Here is a 20,004-nt window from a genome sequence, read left to right as displayed (position 1 = left end):
CCAGACGTTTGCTCTGGTGGAACATTTAGTCCGAAGCACAGGTCTAAGTGCTGTTTGCTCCTCTGGGGTTTGACGCGACCATGGCTCTGCTGGCTTTGATGCTCCTGGTCACGGCGCCTCAGCTGGTTTGGGGACGGTACGTTTTTAGCCACAAGCCCTCGTGTTACCAGCCGGTGTCCAGGAAAGCCAGCTTTGGAGCGAGGTGAGGTTCATGTCTGGGTCTTCTCCTCTGTTGAACACGTTTAGATCAAGCCTGTAGTTGTGTATTTAGTAATGGTTCCAGGTTCACATGCTCTCGGTGCGTAGCTCAAACCAGCAGCTCGTTACTTCTAATTAACTTGAACCCATTCCTCTGATTCTTTACTGAGCGTCGCTGCGCTCGACTTGGCCTTTTGTGGCGTGTTTGTTTCCCCTCACGAGGCTTCATCTGGTCCTCGGAGGCTCCTGGCATGTTGTGGTGAACCTGCTGCTCGTAAAGTGACACCGAGCCGCTCTCCCTCTCTCAGAACCGCCGCTCTTCCTCCTGAACTCCTGAACCTCGCCGAGCTGCCAAAGTCCTGGGACTGGAGGAATGTAAATGGCGTTAACTATGCCAGCGCCACTCGCAACCAGCACATCCCCCAGTACTGCGGCTCCTGCTGGGCTCACGCCAGCACCAGCGCTATGGCAGGTCAGAATAGCACTAATGAGTTGGACCTTTTCCATCGATCGGTTGAAATGGATAAATCTATCTTCTCACAAACAGAAGGCAAATTAAGTCTTGAGATGCTGACAGATGGGATTCCCACAGATATCAAATGGCCTGAGGCGAGATCTTCTAAGACAAAAGGCGCCTTTGTGCTAACATCTCTTGTAGATCGGATCAACATCAAGCGTCGGGCCGCGTGGCCGTCCGCTTATCTGTCCGTCCAGCACGTGTTGGCGTGCGCCGGGTCGGGCACCTGCCACGGCTGCGACCACGGCGCCGTCTGGGAGTACGCCCACACCCACGGCGTCCCCGACGAGACCTGCAACAACTACCAGGCTGCCGACCAGAGTGAGCCGCCCGAAGGCCCCGCGCGCCGTCCTCCGAGAGGTGAGGCGACGCTAACGGCCGTGTCCACATTTGTGCAGAGTGCGACGCGTTCGCTGCGTGTGGAACGTGCTCGGAGTTCGGGACCTGCTTCAATGTGTCCAACTACACCCTGTGGAAGGTGGGAGCGTTCGGAGCCGTTAGCGGCCGAGAGGCGATGATGGCGGAGATCTACGCCCGAGGCCCCATCAGGTTTCTGGAGTTGTAATCTAAAGGTTTGAGGGTTTAACCTGACTCTGACGGATCCACTCCCACTCGTTTCTCCCGCCGCTGTCCCCTCAGCTGTGGAATCATGGCCACGGCCAAACTGGACGCGTACGCCGGGGGCCTGTACTCGGAGTTCGTCGCCTCTCCCGCCGTCAACCACGTGGTGTCGGTGGCCGGATGGGGAGTGGAAAACGGCACGGAGTTCTGGATCGTGCGCAACTCGTGGGGGGAGCCATGGGTGAGTGGCCGCCCGGTTCGCTAGCTGTAGCGCCTGGCGTTTAGAAGCTGAATGTTGGACTGAAATGCGCGTGTCCTCGGTGTCTAATCCCAGTGATGTCTCTCCAGGGCGAGAGGGGCTGGCTCAGGATTGTGACGAGCGCCTACCGAGGCGGCAGCGGGAGCAATTACAACCTTGCTGTGGAGGAAGACTGCATGTATGGAGATGTGATCGTGCCCTAATCTTGTCAATGGGGCTTTTACATGAGCTGGAAGATGGCATCATGGCCGACGTCGTCCTCTTTGTGCAGGACGTTTCATCCGCCGATAATGCAGTCGCAGCTCTGAGCGTTAATGCTTTGCCTTGTTGCTGCGCTTTTACACTAAATTGGCTGGAGTTGTCTGGGTCAGTGGACTTGTTCAGGCCAGTCAAATAAAAAGCTTTGTGCAGAATTTACCATTTGTGTCAGTTTGTAGTGTTGGATCTGTTTATATTTGGGGGGTTTTCTCTGACTCTTGGCTGCGCTCAGTCGCATGCATATGTATTTATTCCCCTGCAGGTAATTCCTCCCTCTGCCATTGGTCGGCAGAGCAAGGTTAGCCGTAATGGGATGTAAATGCAATATTGCAGAGGCTTTGGAGCAGAGCACTGATTTCACAGATGGTTCTGAATGACATAAGTCCCTTGTCATTACCTTCAGACTTTGCGGCTGCCGTTTGTTCAGCCTCCGCCCTCAGCTTGATAAACGGATCCACCTCCCTTATTGATTGACATGCTTTATTAGTTGTCATGCTTCTGGAGCAACATTCAGTTTAATCACCAGTTATCTGCAGTGGCACAATAGCATCCTCTGAGTTAATATGCAATTACGGAGCCAATTTTCTTGCTGGGGAACAAAAGAAAACCGAGTACTAAGATATTTGGTTTGGGGAGCGCAACAATAATAAAAATGCATAAACACAAGCTGCTGCGCTGATATGGAAATGCTTTCCATTAACTGCAGTTTCCATTCAGCATCTCTGGGGAGCACAAAGGATAATCAAACCTTATGAGGAGCTGTTGACTTCAAGCCGCCGTAGCAGAGCGAGCCTTAAGCCCATAAAGCTGTGGTGTGTCCGAGTGGCTGCCCACTGCGAAAACAAACACGCAACCTAATTGGGTTGCTCAGTATTTTTCGCTCGAGCCCCCACCCCCCCAGCAATCATTCACGTGAAATCAAATTTGCGCTCTGATTAAATTTCCTGCATGTTTTCTCATTTGCATAATCACAAACAGAGCTCTAATGGCTGTGAATGAAAACACATGGTAATCTTTGGGTTGTGGCTCAAAAGGAACAGACTTTCTGCTGTAGTGCAAAAAAAAAAGAAATGCACGCTCCGAATGCACCAGAGCCATTTCCAGAAGCGAGTGATTCTACATTCATCTTTATTACAGCAAATGATATTTCAAAATGAATATTTCAGCAGTTCCTGCAAATGCATTATGTATTGTTTCAGTGATCTATAAGTAGCTCTGTAAACCTGGATGTTCTGAGGCCTTTGGTGCTGCTGCATCCTGGCCTGTGAGCCTAAATAGATGCTTCCACAGTGTCTTTGAGCAAGGCATCGTAATGAGCAGCAGTGTGGGACTATGTGGTGTGTGTCTGTGCATGTGTGTGCTTTGTGTAACCTGTCGCCAATTTTCCAAGGCCACCGCTGAAACCTGCCTCCTACTGTAACATATGCAGCCGTGACACAAGCTGAGCAACAGCCACAGAGCACAGTCTGCATTTAACCCGAGAACATCCTGCATCTGTGGCTTTAAAGAGTCGGAACAGGAGCTGCAGATGCAGGAAGGAGGAGACGGGAGTCCATTTGTTTAACATCATCTCAACTCAAACGCCAGAACACGAGCTGTACACGCCCTGCATGCTGGCACAGAATGCCTTTCTGATTATAATCATAATGGATGAAGCATCAGCGCAGGATTAGTGTTAGGAGACAACATAAATCACACCTTATCACACTCCTCACCTCAGCAAAACACTCATCTGGCTTCATTTGTAGCACAAAAATACAAAGTGAGACGTCTCCTGCTGCTAATGAGCCTCTGCAGCAAATATGATTCCATCACTGAAAATGGAGTGTCTTCCTCAGCTGGCCGCCACTTTCCGCCATGATCTGTGTTTTCTCTCCTGTCAAGCGAAAAACACTTAAACAATCACTCAGTGCGATTCCTCAGTGGATTTACAGCCGCCGTGCATCATCCCGCAGCTAATCTCTCTTCTTTGTCCGCCGCCGCCGCGAACCTCGAGGCGGCCGCAGAATTGGCTTTAGCTAATGAATGAGTATTAATCCCTCTTAGTCACAACAAAATTAAGGAATAATGTGGCCATGAATATTTCAGCTACGCTGCAGAAACACAAGAATCTGCAGGCACAATCTGCCCTGTCTTGCAAAAAGGAGGATTGGTGATTACATACATTATTAATGCTTCATCATAAAATTCATATTTCGCACCCGCTGAGCGGGAGCTACGGAATGAAAATCCAATGAGCAGTCAATACAGTTTCAAAGTAACTTGCTGAACACAGCGCGAAATGGCCTCTAAAACGCGGGCGCTCGCTGAACCGTGCTCGGGTTCGGCTCCTATCGCCGAGTCTCCTGCAGTAGATCTTTGCTATTAGGTCCCTTAAAAATAGACGTGAGGCCTCCACGTCAGTGGGTTCCTGCAGCCTCTCCCTGGAAGTTTTAATTAGAGCAGCAGTCAGCGGCGTTATCGCTGTTTGGAGGGCCGCGTCCACATTCCTGAGCTGCCCACTCCATCACAGGATCAGGCCGGAGCAGCAGCACAGCTGCCTCGTATCACTGCTGCGTCTCAGCAGAGGACTCGCGATGTGGCCGCGACGTAATTGAAGGGATTATTGCAGGGATGTACTGTATGTTGGACTCTGTTGTTGTTTCACGAGCCGCGGCTCAACATCCGCTTTTGCCCTTGGAAAGATGATGGACGGCAGCTCTGTGTGCTGCAGGACGCACAGAATGAGCCTGAAAGAGCGTCAAAGCACTTGATTCAACCAGTTGAATGTAATTCTCCAAAGAATTGTAAAAACGACACATTTCTACTGCTTCTCTATTCGTATCCTCTGAACAGATGGCGGATGCATCCACATTCCACCAACACTTTCAATTAGGAGCACTTGGAAGTGCATATGAATCAGAGCCAGTTCAAACCCAATTTAAAGGGCTTTAAAGGGCTAAGACTTCTGCCTCTGTTGCAACGCGCTGCAGCTGAACTGAAAGTCAACAGCACTTCAGTGATGAGCGTCCGTCTTCTGCTCCGGGGCTCCTGCATCCGCTGCGGCTTCGTGGTTAACCTGCATCGCTGTTGTCGGATTTGTTTCTCACTGGGCGGAGAAAAAAGAGAACGCGGGGTCTTTAAGTTAAAACGAGCTGACCTGTAATTGCACTATGCTGCCCCCTGTTGAAACGCGCCCAGGCGGCTTGTGTTTACATCGTGATTACATGGACCGGTGACTGTTTTGTCTGGGTGTTTTGAGCTTCTCAATCCAGGACTGAGAAAATGCGATTGCACGACGTGTTTGTTTACACTAGTTCGTTCTGATAAAACGTAAACAACAGTTTTATAATCAATGAGCGACACAACGCCAGCTTTTCCTCAAACTGAAACTCTCCATTAAATGAGGCCATGGAGCTCTGGGGCCAGAGGAGACACTGGTGCCCCGCTTTGCCTCAAATCGACTGACTCTCAGCATCATAAGGCGCATCAGCGCAGATTATTCTCCGCAAACGGGGAGAGGACCGCTGCTGTGCGGAACAAAGGGCCTCTGGTGCCGGCACACGAGGGGTTAAGGTGTGTGAGAGCCTGAGTCGCTGATGGCATTCAGGCGCAGAGCTTAACGGCACGGATACAAAAAGAGATGCGGAATGTTTTAGAATTAAAACCAAACGAAGAGCGACACAACAGTCGCGCTGAAATAATGTAATGAACTACAAAAACGCTGCGTGCGCGGAATCGCTGCTCTGCGCGCACGAACAGATCATTAGTTATTAACAACTTTTCATTGCCAGCATCTCGAAAGCCCAGATCCACGATTGATGTCGACGAGGCTCCTGCCCGAAAAAGCCTAAATGTCAGATAGTGGTTTTGAGGCGGCGGAGCGCGCTTTCAACCTGACCACAAACTTGGTTGTGAAGGCAGCGCCCCGCCCTCCTGCTCCTTATAACCAGAAAGCCTGTTTGCGCCACGCTCAAACATAGCAGCAACACTGGAGACCACGTCCACGTACACGAGCCGCTCCTGGACACGAACTCTGGCCACGAGACTTTGTCGGATTACACCGGGTGTTTCAGCGCGTGACGGCGAGCAGACCTCCAGACGCGACCATGGATTTCCTCAATCACAACTATTTGAACGCGCGCAGCCCATATGACTACACTTTCAATTTCTGGAACGACTATCTCGGGCTCACGACGCTGGTTACGAAGAACAACAAGCTGAGCATCCCCCAGAACCCCAACTCCATCACCGAGTCGCTCAAAGCCACGCTGGGCTTGGACGACTCCCCGGAGTGTCCGTGCGTAATCGCGGGCGGCGTTGGGGAGAGCGGCGCCCTGGACTGCTGCTGCCCGTCCGGGAGCCCCCCGCCCGCCTCCATCCTGGACCTGAAGGAGCGCTTCTCCATTCTGAGCCCCTTCCAAAGCCAGCTCGGCGTCCCGCTGCCGGAGCGGGACGTGGGCTTCGGTGGGAGCTTCGCGGGGTTCGACCTGTTCGGCGTGGAGCGCAAGATGCGCAAACCCGCCTCCCGGAGCAAGCAGGAGCCCAAAATCTGCGTCTTCTGTCGAAACAACGGCGCTCCCGAGGAGGTGTACGGCTCCCACGTCCTGAAGACGCCGGACGGACGCGTGGTGTGTCCCATTCTGAGGGCTTATACCTGCCCCCTGTGCAGCGCCAACGGGGACAACGCGCACACGATAAAATACTGCCCACTGTCAAAAGACCAGCCACCCCAGCGGCCGCTGAAGGGGGGGCGGGCTGTGGGGGGCAAAAGGATGAAGATCTTCTGAACCGACGAGACTAGAAAGTAAATTGAATTGCACTGAACAATTTCCAGATGACTGTTTTGATTTCAATTAAGCCTTTTTTTATTCCAGTTTCATAAACATATTGATTTTACCTTTTTTCTCTAAGATCTCTTATATTTTTATAGTTCCTTTATCCACATAGAATAATTTTATGCTTTATACATTGGATTTATTTTTCTTTCTAGTTTGTAGTCATTTGAGCGTGTGCATATACAGTATATATACACCTATGTATCAGTAATGACAAAGTATGAGAACATTTTAAAAAAAGGTATTTTGGTCACGTACGTAGGGAAACACACTGACGTTGGCAAACGGGCATGAATGTCATATTTCTACCAAGTATTTTTGTACACTGAGCAAAGCTCGCTGCGATTTTCGTTCTCGTCTTAGAAAACCAAAGTTACGTTCGCCATTAAAGAAGCTGAAGAATGTGTCCCTGATGAAAACGCGAGTGCGTCCGACTGGAGAGCGACTCTTTGATCCCTCTGGCCTCGACTAAAAACTCCACAGCATATTTTCCAACCGACTTTGAAAGGTTGACATTCAACCCCAGAGGCAGGAATAAAACAAGACAATGTGGCCTCAGTTTAGGGCTCGTGTTCTCTGGGGAGCGTTCTAATTAATTGTTGCCAAGCCAAACCTCTTTAGAATCCTATGAGAAAGGAGACGGAGGAAGAAGAGACGCAAGCCTTCATATTTTATGTTTACATTCCCAGAAAAGGGTGACACACTGGATTTGTTCCTCTCTTTCTCTTGTGTTGTTTGTCTGTTTGTCCGTTTGTTGGCTTTGGTTTCTGCTCTGACGTAGAGCGAGTCCCACTTACCTTTCACCCTGTGCCAGGGTGGAAAAGAGCAAATGAATGTCAATAAACCAACAACGCGATCCCACACGTCTCTTCTGAAGAATCCAAAAATAGATGCAAACGTGTTGCGAATGTACGATTTCAAGTGTCAATTGTAGGACTGCACATCTCTGACAGTTTTGTTTACCAAAGGAAAACAATTGCATTGAAGAAAGAAGAGAAACTCGCTGTATTGTACATAAAGTGGTGTTTATTCAGTATTTTAACATTACAAGTGACTTCAGAGGGCACTACCTCAACAGGATTTTGTACTTACATGATAAATGTCAACAGCAGTTTATTGATATAGTGCTGCCATTTATAATAAGGGTTTTGATAGTATTTTTGATCTTTGTATAACATAATTGTATTTTCATTTTGTTGCATTTAACATGATGGAAGTGAATTTCCAAAAAGCTATAAGCATTGCTCACCAAAAGGTGACTTGTCTGTAAATACCGATTATACCCATACTTTTTAAAGATTAGTTGTTCAATGTTACATTCTGGAGAGTGGATATTGACCAAGGCCGACGAAATTTGCCACTTTTAACAGAGGTTTTTGGGGTTTTGTTTTGATTAAATGGGAGAAAGAAAACGAAAACACTGTTGAACTTTGTTATTTATATTTTACCACAATTTCCTGTATGCTGCTGTGCAGAATAACAACATATGAATTCACTAGAGAAATAAAGACTTATCAGATATTTGGAGCTATATGTGGTTGTTGTTCTTCGCTTGTGCAAGAGTCTCGAGTGACTGTTTTGGCTTAGATTGAGTGACTGGACTGAACCAGGCAGCAAAGTCAAGTCCCGGTTTACAGGAAGGGCTCTGTTACCTCACACACACACACACACACACACACACACACACACACACACACACACACACACACACACACACACACTGAGAGTGGCTCATGCTCCATGTGGACACTAATATATTCCACTCAAAACTTTCCCCTTAACCTCTCACTCGTGGACGAGCTCCCACTGCAGCTCCGGGTTCTCACAGATTGGCCCATAAGGCTGCAGTTGTTTGGGCGGCTCTGCCCACACAGGAATGTCTTGGCCTGCGCCCCATTCAAGCGGGTGTCGTGTGCAGCTGAGGAGCAGGTCGTCCTCTGCTCTGCTCTGCCTCGTCTGTGGCTGCGGCCGCAGACGCATGGGGACGCTCTGCCGCCGCCGCTCCGCTCCTTTTCTGCTCTCAAACATCAGAGTCGGCCCTCGCTTTGTCACAAAAGTCCCATTAATCAGGGAAACAATAAACAGGGTCAAGCGGCGGCGGCGCGAGCGGCCTCGCTGTGCTCGGGTCCGTCTCAGCCTCAGACTTTGAAGCTGTAATTGGCGCTGACGCGGAGCAGAAACGCACAGGAGACTGTACACACATTAGCTCCAGCATCTGACTGGTGTCATCCACACCTTGGCTATTACGCCCCCCCCCTCCTCCCCCTCCTCCGTCTTCATGCCTCCCCACAGCTGAGGCGGTGGCATTAAAAATGGATGACTACTAAGTGCAACAGGGATTTGTGTGTGTGAGAACAGAGGAGGAGCCGGCGGCTAGCGTTTCAGGCCACAGGCTCCTATTCCCCGTCCGCTGCAGCCTCCATTAGCCGCTCTGCAGGCAGGGCCCATATAATCTCGTTAGCCGGACCATTTATGAGATATGTATCTTTCATGATCATATAATATGTTTTAGCTGGCTGGTTTCACCGTCTGCCTGAGCGCCATGGGAAGCGTGGGGAGGGTTCGCTCTGAGACGTGATGTAAAAGCAATGCGATATGTAGTTTTTGTGGGGAATGTTTTAATTAAAGGTCGCCGTTATCGTTCAGGTGTGGACTCAGAGGACTTCCTCCAGCAGGTCATTAGGGTGGAGTTAATGCTCTGCAGCCGCGCTAATTCATTCATTCTGTTTCTAGTCACGGTGACTACACATAAAGTTTCCTGGGTAGTTTTCCAGTTATTGCGCCGTAGATCAGTGGCTCCAGACCTTTTGGCCGATACAGCAGCACAACCCCATCAGATGGGGTCAAGTGCTCCTGCAGCGTGTGATGGAGGAGGTGCCGTCGTGGATTTGCTCCATAGTATTTCACCTCAGAGAAAACACATCGGCTCCCTGTGATTCATGTGAGGACATGAGAATCCTTTCAAAATAAACTTAAACTGGGAAGCCCTACTGTATGTTAGAACGGGTTCCTTTCTAAATGTGTTATTTTTTTGTATTTTAGGTCCTGTTTTGATGTTCGTCCACAACCACTTTCCTCTTACATGTGTAGTTTATGCTCTTAGCTACAACATTTGGTGTCAAACTGTTGTAACCAACCTTCCCGTTCAGCTATGAACACTATCAGCTTCTTCTTTGTTTACTTCTCATCCTTCTCACGTGTCACATTTAGACTTAAATGTCAAAATCAAATGAGAGACATGAATTTGAAACACTGAAAGTTCAAAAACAGAATTCAATGGACACAGAATTCATGTTGTTGTACAGACGAGCATATGAGGGGGAACCATCTCAGCTCCCAAAGCAGCTCACTTAACCTTCCTGCTTGGTGTAATAGAGCTGAAGCCCTCAGACCTCATTGATCTGCTTCCCCAGGCAGCACAAAGCAAACACTCAAATGACTCCATGCTAAATGACCTAATGGCCCATTTGCATAGCATTCTCTCTCTCTCACTGACCCACGTGATGCCGGTGTGGAAGTCTGATCATACATTACAGATCTGCAGAATTCATTTATGGCTCCCATTTCCCAGGATATGCTTGTAATAAGGATGCTCCTGTCGCCTAGCAACTCCTGGAGATAAAATTGGACAGTAGCTGAGCATGAAAGTCATTCCACGCGACGAGGCGAAGAGGACAACATCCTTAGCCCTCACATCAGATGGCCTATTGGTGATTTGGTGCAGATTTAATTTTTAAATTGGTCCAAAAGCCCCTAAAGAGGTTTTTACTGGGTCACATTTCCAATCCTTCATTTAAATACCACCCCCTGTGGTGATGGAAGGGATTACAAAAACATGAATTACCTGCTCTGTGACGCTGGGTGCTGTTCAAAGGCAGCAGTGTGGAAGGAATCATAATGACGAGGCTGCTGTGGCTGCGCTCACCGTTCTCCGGGCTCCGTGATAACAACTCACCTCCTCCGGGTGCAGGTTACAGCTCTGAGGCCGTAATTGAAATTTCACAAAGAATTTATTTGAAACCCAAAGTCGTTGCTGTTTAAGTGAGGCGGACATCTTATTAAGTTTCTTTCACAGCGTGATCAGCTTATTTCTCAGCGGCTGTTTCGCTGGTGCCGATGTGCTGTCAGCTGAAATAATCACTGGTCCATGTCTGCACATTAAAGCCTTTATTTGGCTCAGTCGTGGGTGATTCGTAGATTTTTATGTTAGTCATTGCTCAGCTCTGGGCTCATCTCATTCAGGACTATCAGCATGTTCTACACACAACCAAAAAGAGTGGACTGAGCAGGAGACCTCTGTTCATATCTGTGCCTCTTGGTATTTATTAATAGATTCTAGAATCAGAAATTCAATTTCCTCTAGATGCGCCCTCACAAACAACGCTTTCTTTTGTGGAGTCAAAGCAAACTCAGGACTCAAACAGGAAGGATGAACTGAATCACTATCACAGATCTAGACATTCTGTGTTGACGCTCATTACACACGCTGTAAACACGTGCAGCTCTCCCAGTGATACATACATACTAGTAGTGGTAGTTCCCCACATCTGTATTGTTCTCATAGAAAATGACGAAATAGGAAGTAAACGTGAAAGAAATGATTTAATTAAAGGGCAGCGTTATCAGTCTGGAGGTGACTGGGAGTAGTTATGATCCAGAATGAGGGAGGGAGCAGGATTCCCTCCGGCCGCTGATAAAGCCGAGCTAATGATCTGCAGCGGTAGTTAGCCCTCGCGCTTAATTTGACCGGGGAGTGATTCACTGACACAGAACCACATCACGACTGGAGCAGCCGCCGGCCAAATGGCTGCGCTCACTGTACAGTGGTCTCAGTCTTCCTCAGCGAGCGCAGGTGTGAGGATAAGAGCTCAGCAGCAAAACAATCCCTTTGCTCTGGCGCTGCCAACGGTCCCACGGTCCATCGCTGCACGTGGCTTTCTGCCTTTTCATGCACTCATACGGCAACAGCGTTGAAGTTACACATTCAGGAATTCATTTATTGGCCCCATCATTTCCCAGAATACACTTGCAATGAGGATGTTCCTGTCGCCTAGCAACTCCTGGAGATAAAATTGGACAGCAGCCAAGCATGAAAGTGATTCCATAGAGCAAGGTAAAGAGCGGAGCATCTTTAGCCTGCACATTATGACCCGCTGCTTTGATTTGGTGCCACTTATCTGCACAGAAACGCTGAAAGACAGACGTGGGTCTGATGTGAAAATCAGACGCTGATAACAGGAAATGTCTCGTGGACCTTTCATGTTGGAACATTTGTGAGATTTAAACTGACCCAACTGAGCGCTGGGCGTGAGGTCTGCTCCTCAGAGCGAAAAAACATATTTAGATTCAGTAAAAAAATATTATTACAGCTTTTGGAAAAAAACAAAGTACTTGAGATGTTAAACAAAGAAAATCTCAGTAAAGATTTTTGGTTTGATCCCGTTTGAAGGTGAAACGACAAACTGCAGCTACTGCCGTCGTCGTCCGACTGTCCTCAAACGACCCGGGACATTTCTGAATGTTTGAAGACAAGCGCGTGTTCTCACAGTTTGCCCTCAATCATATCTAATTAATTCCAGTAGACAACTTATTTGAAAACAGGTTGATTACAAAAAGCCCAGGGTTGTTTTGTGTGTGTGTGTGCTGGTTGTAGCATTGATCAGCATCCAAGTGGTGAATTGATCTGTTTTCTACTTCTCTTATTTAATAATGTAGTGGGTTCAAACAGCCACAGGGCGGTCGTTCCCACTCACTCAAGATTGTTTCTGAACACTAGTTTAGTTTCAGGACAACTCGGTTTGTTTTTTCAGACTGCTATAAATAAAAAGTGTCTTTGCATCAGTGTGTCTGGATTTTAAAAGATAAATATAAATACTCAAAATACAGTAAACGTCACCTCTTAAACACAGATCTGGGTTCAGCAGAAGGAAGCAGCTTCCATCCAGCCAACAAACAGCGTTTCACAACAGATGACTTCAAATTCCCACTTTGACATCTACTAATAACAGTGCGGAATGTTTTCAGAGCATAAGTGCATTACTTCATTAAGGCATTCTTTTCTTTGTCCATTTCTGCCTTATGGACGACCTGCAGCTCTGAGCGCAGAGCAAATACAAGGAAAAGCATTCTGCTTCAAACTGGCCTTGACAGGTCTGACTGTGCAAAAGGGGAGAAAAAGCATTCGGCCGATGAACTGCTACGAGAGAGGGGGAGAACAAAGAGTGAGGAGCTTTCTTTTATTTAAATCCATGTTTTACAGAAACATCAAACTCTGCAGGGAAAAGGAAAAATTCTTTTACTAAACGAGCGCATAGGAAAAAAGCAGCGTATGAATATACGTCCTGACAGAATGCACTCTATGAGACATGATGCTGACCGTTTACAGGGGGAAGATTTCCCCAAGTCCTTTAAAAGCTATGGAGAATATTGTACCTTTGAAGTAGAATGGACTCACAGATAGCTGTAATGGTGTGAAATGTGCCCCCTGTGATGTACAGAGCTGTCAGGAAAATCGCCCAAATCAGGTCAGTTTTGCTCTCAAGGCAAATGGACAAGTCTGGCCCAGACAGATTTAATCAGTGTCTGATTTACAGCCTCTAACCACTTAATGTCCCACTGCCACGTTCGCATCATAAACTCATCTGTTTTCCTTTCATTCAGCTGCAATAAATCTGTGGAAAAGGGGAAACATTTTGAGTCCGGGAGGTTTTCGCCCGTGCTCTCAGCTCGGTTCAGGAGGTGCAAATGTGGGGACAAAGAGGCAGGAGAAGCCGATCCAGCATTAAAGCGTCAAACTTATGAAAAGACGCACGTTTGACTCGTAAATAAACGTAAAGTAATGACGAGACCACGCCTCTGTAACAGGCGTCTTTACTGCGTCCTGTAGTAATTCATTCAGTCACGTTTCCCCCGGGCTCAGATCCATCCAGCGCCAAAGAGCACAAACAAACCTGTAAACAAGGACTGGGAGCGAGACCGGCTCTGACCCGAACGCTCTCACTGACCCAATAAAGCGCCCACTGGTACAAGATGCCTGTAGGCTTCTAAAGCAGGGTCTCCGCAGGGGGTCCCACAGTACCTGCTGCAAACAGACAACCACAAAGACAGAGACAGGAAGTGAGTCCATCAGTGTTCTCAGGGCGTGGCTCAAACAATAACGTTTGACTTGATGCTGCGGCATCACATGATTCTGGTCCAGCCTTAATATATCTGCTGCTACTTCTGCAGCAACGGACACATGCAACGGACACAGCAACGGACACTCAGTTCTGCCACATGACCCGTGGCAGAACTGAGCCTCAGCCTTCGGCTTCATGCTTTGAATTAGCAGCACTACTGCATTTGTAATAATCCCGTCAGTGTTTTTGGGCCACATTCCGTTTTTTACCTTTTAGCAGCACCTCAGTCAGACTGGATTGTACCTGCAGCCATAATCTTGTGTCGTCTTGGCTCTTGCTAAATCACTGAGTAAATAACACAATACATGACACACAGACCACTGAGGTTTCCTTTTACCAAACAAATGTGTAGCATCCTTTAGGTTTGCAGTGATCTGGCCCAGACTTGTTGTATTGTCTTAAAATCGTGGTTACGTTGATATCAATGATCCTCTGGTATTTGGAGTTTTCTGCTCTTTGTTAAGGAACCTTCACTGCTTGATCGTTTCCTCTTTCAGTTAGTTCACAAATTTTTTCTTTGTGCATTTCGTGCAGAGATCGATTCGGCCTCGGTGCCTCGAAAGGTTGATGATGCAGAAACACAATTGATCCATTAATAAAACAGTGAAGCTCAGTTGCTGAACAGGAGAATGAGCAGAGCTGGGGGCAGTCACATGATGCTGAGAGCTGGTGACACAGAGAAGGTCAATCCTAATAAGATGTCCCACCGATGAACCTTTATTAAAGCAATTCTACATTTTCCATCTCGTCTCTAACTCCTTCCTCATTGACCCATTCTGTCATTTTCTGTACGTGTGTCTGTCATTAATAAAACTTCATACCTAGCTTTAATTGGAAAAATTGACAAACAGCAGCATTGATAATTCAGTCGATTCAGGTCACGTTACTCAGAAAACCAAAGTCATTTCTATTGTTACAGTATTGTCTTTGATAATTACTTAATTCACTATAACCATTGGTAAACAAGCTTCTAACCTTGGAGATTCATATAATCATTTTCAGGGTATTTGTTGCTTGTTAAAAAAATGCATTATTTATTTGAAACTACTGAGTTTGTTTAGTTTTAGTATTTTAATTATAAGAACCTGCTTGAAATGCGAAAGGTGTCCTGTAAAAGCCTAAAATGCTTCAGGAATTAAATACTTAATCATAAAATGTTGTATTAAATACAAGATTCACATAGACTTTATAACTTTTTTTAACCATGAAAGTTGATGTAAATATTATACAAACAAAATGATATGTGTCTTACTGCTGTTAACGAGGTTCTTCCAGGTTCCAGAGGTTTCTAGTGTGGGACACTGACAGCGTGGCAGGAGGTTGCAGCGCGTGTGTGTGTGTGTGTGTGTGTGTGTGTGTGTGAATTCTGGGTCACAAGCAGGTGACTTGTCACTTCACCTCCCCACACCTCGGTGACATTACAAGAGAAGACTTGAGTTTTGTTCATCAAACTGAACAAGTGAACCAATCAAGTAGGTTTTTATTTTAGAAAAACTGCATTTAAAAATCTGTATTTAAATCAATAAAAACAAGTGACAGCATTCACCTGTCAGCACACAGCATTACTGCACAACCTGAAAGTGAGTGGATGAGCTGTGGTTTGTGTGCGTGAGGTGTTGGGGTCCAATGGGTCCAAGCGAAACCCGATCTCCTCGTGTCCCAAAACACCCACAACACGTGTTTATTCTTTGAAGGCGACCTTTGGTTTTGGTACCAGCTTTACATTCTCACCCACCAACTTGGGAACATGACTGATTTTCCTCCATTGTCCGATCCCACTCATCCCATCAGCCAACCATCTCAGCTGACTATAGATCAGGTGAGGGCGAAGGACCAGTCATCTGAAGCAGCATCGCTCTCCTGTCGGTCACTTCATTTGGTTTAATAAAATGATCTAAGTTGCATAACGATGCACTGACAAACATCTACTCTGCCAAATAACACAATCACAGATGCTATAAAAGCCACAATAGCACAAAAGACAATAACATTTTCCACATAACTTTGACAGCCGCTCTGAAGAAGTTTTTGTCAGTAGTGAATATATCCTGTTGAACGCGTAGTTCCCAGCAGAGGGATGTGGGGTGTTTGGGCACAAAGGCCGGGCCTTTGTGCACAGAGCCTGAGGGCAGCAGACTGTGGCTCTTTAGGGCTTGATTTATAATTGAAGGCTGTGTTTACATCCGCTCTCCAGTCTCATAACACAGAGTGCAGCTCACACAGCGATGGAGGAGGATCCCACAAAGTGAACCCCATTAAAAGAGGAATTTTAGAGAGCCTATAGAGGAGGAGGCAAAGGTTGAGCAGGCCACGGAGCCTGGTGTTTACATGTGGCTGTACATCAGCGTGTACACGAGGAGGCCAAGGAAACATTAAATCACCCGACAGCTGGAAAGTGACCGAATCCTGGCTCTGACGCGGTGACGCTGTGTGAGCTGAGACGGTGGAGGAGGCCAATCAGCGATCGCAGGTGCTCTGTAGGTAATTACACAAACCCGCCGGCCGCATGGGGACATTCTGACATCAGCGTAAAACCGCTGCTGCCTCAAAATCTGCATCTTCAAAAACTCCGCATGCCAACAGAACGACAGACGTATGGAAATACAATATGCATGTGCGCTGCTAAAAATGGCCGACAGCCAAGTGGAAATCAAATCAGAGGCACAATAAAACACAGTCAAATTACACTGTATTAAATTAACTATGTTGCGTTTGGTCATTCAATGGAGATATCAGTCTCAAAAACACGCAGCAATGATTATTATGACCCAAACTGAATGCTTTCAAAGCGAAATGCACCAGATTGCTAATTAGCGATAATAATATTCAGCACTTTTGTTTTTTTTTTTGTTTTTTTGCAGGCAATCGCTGCCTCAGAGTGGGTGTCACCTGCTTTTCCCCAAATTGTGCACATCCTCATTTGGAATCATGTTTTTCCGCACACAAAGCTTCTACGCTGCTACAAACACACCAGCTGCAGCCAACAGCTCCCGTCCACGTTGCTCCTGTTCCCTGGAGCCTGTGCGGCTGCAGGGCAGGGGTTCGTGTGGTTCCACCAGACGGCGGCCCGTGTTCTGTGCGTGAAACAAAAGCTGGCACGCATCAAAGTTTTCTGGAAATGTGTGTGGTTTTCCTTCAATTCCTGCAGCTCCTCCTCCTCCTCGCTGTGCAAATAGTGATCCATGAATTACACTATGAAATATTCATGCAGCTTGTCAAACTCCGCCAGCTCCATTACCTGTTTTGCTCTGTCGAGACTGGAAGCAGACGGGTTTAGAGCGTTCCCGTCCTTCTCCGTGCATTACCTAACCTCCATGTCTAATTCATAAACGCGCAGCCTCTCCCCTGACTCGCTCCTTCACTTTGCCTCGTTTTAGCTGCAGTGAGATCCAGACGTTTGCATAACGTTACGCTCATTACTCTGTTGTGCAACACTTGTGACCTGCAGTCTCCAGCCGCAGGGCTCCTGGAAATTATTGCATTTAATTAAGTTATTATTCCACAAACATTGCAGACTCAAACCCAGCGCTAAAATGTCTCTAAACCGTGTAATAGCTTTCCAGCTGCTTAGAAAATCTCAGCAGCGTCATTAGAGGCAAATTCAGAAAGCGCCACCTGAGCTCCACCCAGAAGACACCGACTGTCCTAATGCAGGATTTGATTGGTCGCTACCAGTAATTGGACAGCTGAGATGACTTAGAAGATGGAATTACTGAGGGCAGGAAGGAGTACAAACAATGAGCCAGATAATAAAAAGTCAAATAAATTTTAACATTGATTTGGGCTTTCAAACGTTCAAACGTTCAGAAGTTCCCGAGGCTCTGTGTCAGAACAAGACTGCTGTGGATCAAGGGACATGAGGTAAATAACAGCTCCAGAGCTCGGCCCCAGGTTTAACAGGCACGTGTCGCCATCGAGTGGTTCATCTCTGCTCTACATCGCTCCAGTTTTTAAACGTGCTGACAGTGAGTAGACTACACTACCCATGAGGCTTGTCATGTGTTGCCATAGTAACGGCGCCAGCTATTGCCGGAAGCACGTCCTGCCTGAATAGTGACCAAACCAATTTGTTGCGTGGCTAATAATCGTCCAAAACATTATGATGTTTTTTCATTAGTGAATTCATTTCGTTACTGGTTCCGGTCTATTGACCTGCACTGTTTTAGACGTCTTTTAAAGCATTAGCAGAAATCTTTTGGCATCTAAGCTAACAGGAAAATGCGTCCATTGCAATGAATCTGTTTTAGCTGCTATGCTATACAACAAGAAATAAACATAATGGAATGGCATCAACTCAGCAAGAGGTCAAGATTCAAAATTCAAGATTCCAAAAACTTTTGAAAATTATTTTATTTTATTAAATTATTTTCAAGACCTGAAACTGGAGGATCAGAACAATGAAGGTAAAACAATCTATTAGTTTGATTTTTATTATCAGTATCAACGTCCCTTTCTGGCTGTTCTTAAAACCTCATCTTACTAAATCATCATTGTTTAATATTCTGCTGAGTGGATCCAGCTCCACTGCCACCTCTTGGCCACCAGGGGGCAGCAGACGCAGCACATACAGAAAGCACGTTGCATCCCCAGTTCCAGGACCTGGGGAGAACAGACACATCCAGCACCGCACCTTAGTTTACACATAGAGCCTGGCAGTCATATTTTGTTGACTTACAGCTGGTTGTGTCTATGTAGACATCAGCGCTCTGGGGGATACTATGAACACAGTGCCCAACCAGCCTCATAGTGGATGAGTAAATACAACAAATTACAAATATTTTACATTTTATTTGTCCGCAATCGCAATAAACATACAGTATAAAACACACAATTGACATGAGTATATACTGTATACTGTATGTGTTCACTAGACCTTTGTTTCAGAATAAAGTTGACAAAAGTACTGTACAGTGTGTTTGGTGAGTTCAGTGCAAGTTTCCTCATGTTTTGTTGCCGTTTAGAGGATCCTAGTGATCGTTGGTCTGTATTGCGCAATTATCAGTTTCACTGCCAAAACAGCTCTGTCACAAGTAAACATGGTTTTAAAAACAACCCTGAAACATAACTTGAGTGTAAACCCACTAAAAGCTGCACAATCTCAGACCCTGTAGAGACATTTTTATTAGTAAAGGAATTAGTTGAGAACTATTCTGTGTAAGTGTATAATTTCTCAATTGTTTATTTGTATGAATTGTCATTTTCTTAATTGTAGCCTGGATGAGTTGATTAAAGGTTAAACGTGTCAATGGGAGGTTTAGTGGCGCTCAGATCTGGTTGTTCTCTGCTCTACAGCAGTGAACTCCCACTCTCTCCTTCGTGCCCCATATAGTGAAAGTGGCTGTGAAATCCCCAGTGTGGCGTTGCCCTCGTTGGCTGCCAGTGGAGCGGCGCCGCTTTGTGTGTTTTAGGCCGTTGGAGCGAATCATATTGCGGTGTGTGAAAGTCCTGTCAGTTCGGCTGCGTGAAGGTTGCCACGATCAGCGACACTGCCACCGGAAGTACAGCCGTTACAGCCAAAGTAAAAGTCTTGGTCTGCAAATGTTTGGAAATAGTGGGGATATAGTCGGAAGTGAAACATATTGGGTTTAAAATATTAATCAGAAGAAACAAATTCTCACTATTAAAATGATAGAAATGTTACATTATCATCAGAATACTTACTCATTAACGTGTGTTGTGTCTATTGCATTTATTCTTTGCTGTCGTTATGTATTATAGTTAAGTAACTGACGTGCAGCTTTTATTTAATTGGGTTATCTGTTCCTGCCGCCCAAATGCTCATTCGCTTCCGGTTGTTTAGATGGGGAAAATGTCGCAATTTCAAGTATTTGGATTATTTCCGCATTAAATATTTACAATCTCTTTTTATATTTTAGTTGAAAAAACTAGACTTCGAGGGTCCAGAAAATGTATTATTTCAACGTTGGCTGCTGTTTTATTTTTGCACATCACATGCTAAGCTAAGTAGTAGTTAGGTAATATTTCGCTAGCTTGTTTAGGTTGCATGGCCCAGTTCGGTGGAGTCACATCAGACATAAACTTATGACTTGTCTCTTGATTTACAATTTTAACATTACCATCGTAACAGTCTACAAATTCAGACTGACATTATCGGTGATTTAAGACGTGTCGCTAACCCTGGGCCTCTAGCTAACATCAAGTTAGCTTGTTGTTTTCTAAATTACAATAAAGAACAATGGGCTGGGTTTGCTTAAT

The 20,004-nt window shown here is 46.3% G+C and overlaps 2 protein-coding genes across 2 annotated transcripts; both read left to right on the top strand.

Annotated features, from left to right (window-relative positions):
• Nucleotides 1–1,952, top strand: LOC114865051 (cathepsin Z-like). Its single transcript, XM_029166074.3, has 6 exons — nucleotides 1–202; nucleotides 507–670; nucleotides 857–1,036; nucleotides 1,114–1,264; nucleotides 1,355–1,517; nucleotides 1,625–1,952. The coding sequence occupies exons 1-6, from the start codon at nucleotides 81–83 to the stop codon at nucleotides 1,736–1,738; spliced, it is 894 nt and encodes a 297-aa protein (XP_029021907.1). The 5' UTR covers nucleotides 1–80; the 3' UTR covers nucleotides 1,739–1,952.
• A 3,423-nt stretch (nucleotides 1,953–5,375) lies between these two features.
• nanos1 (nanos homolog 1) lies at nucleotides 5,376–8,131 on the top strand. Its single transcript, XM_029165761.3, has one exon. It carries the CDS (start codon nucleotides 5,882–5,884, stop codon nucleotides 6,560–6,562), a length of 681 nt encoding a protein of 226 aa, XP_029021594.1. The 5' UTR covers nucleotides 5,376–5,881; the 3' UTR covers nucleotides 6,563–8,131.
• The last annotated feature ends 11,873 nt before the right edge of the window (nucleotides 8,132–20,004 follow it).

The sequence above is a fragment of the Betta splendens genome, chromosome 10 (genome assembly GCF_900634795.4).
Source record: "Betta splendens chromosome 10, fBetSpl5.4, whole genome shotgun sequence".
NCBI lineage: Eukaryota > Metazoa > Chordata > Actinopteri > Anabantiformes > Osphronemidae > Betta > Betta splendens.
The sequence above is the reverse complement of the archived record's forward strand: the minus strand, read 5'-3'. Positions and strand labels throughout refer to the sequence as shown.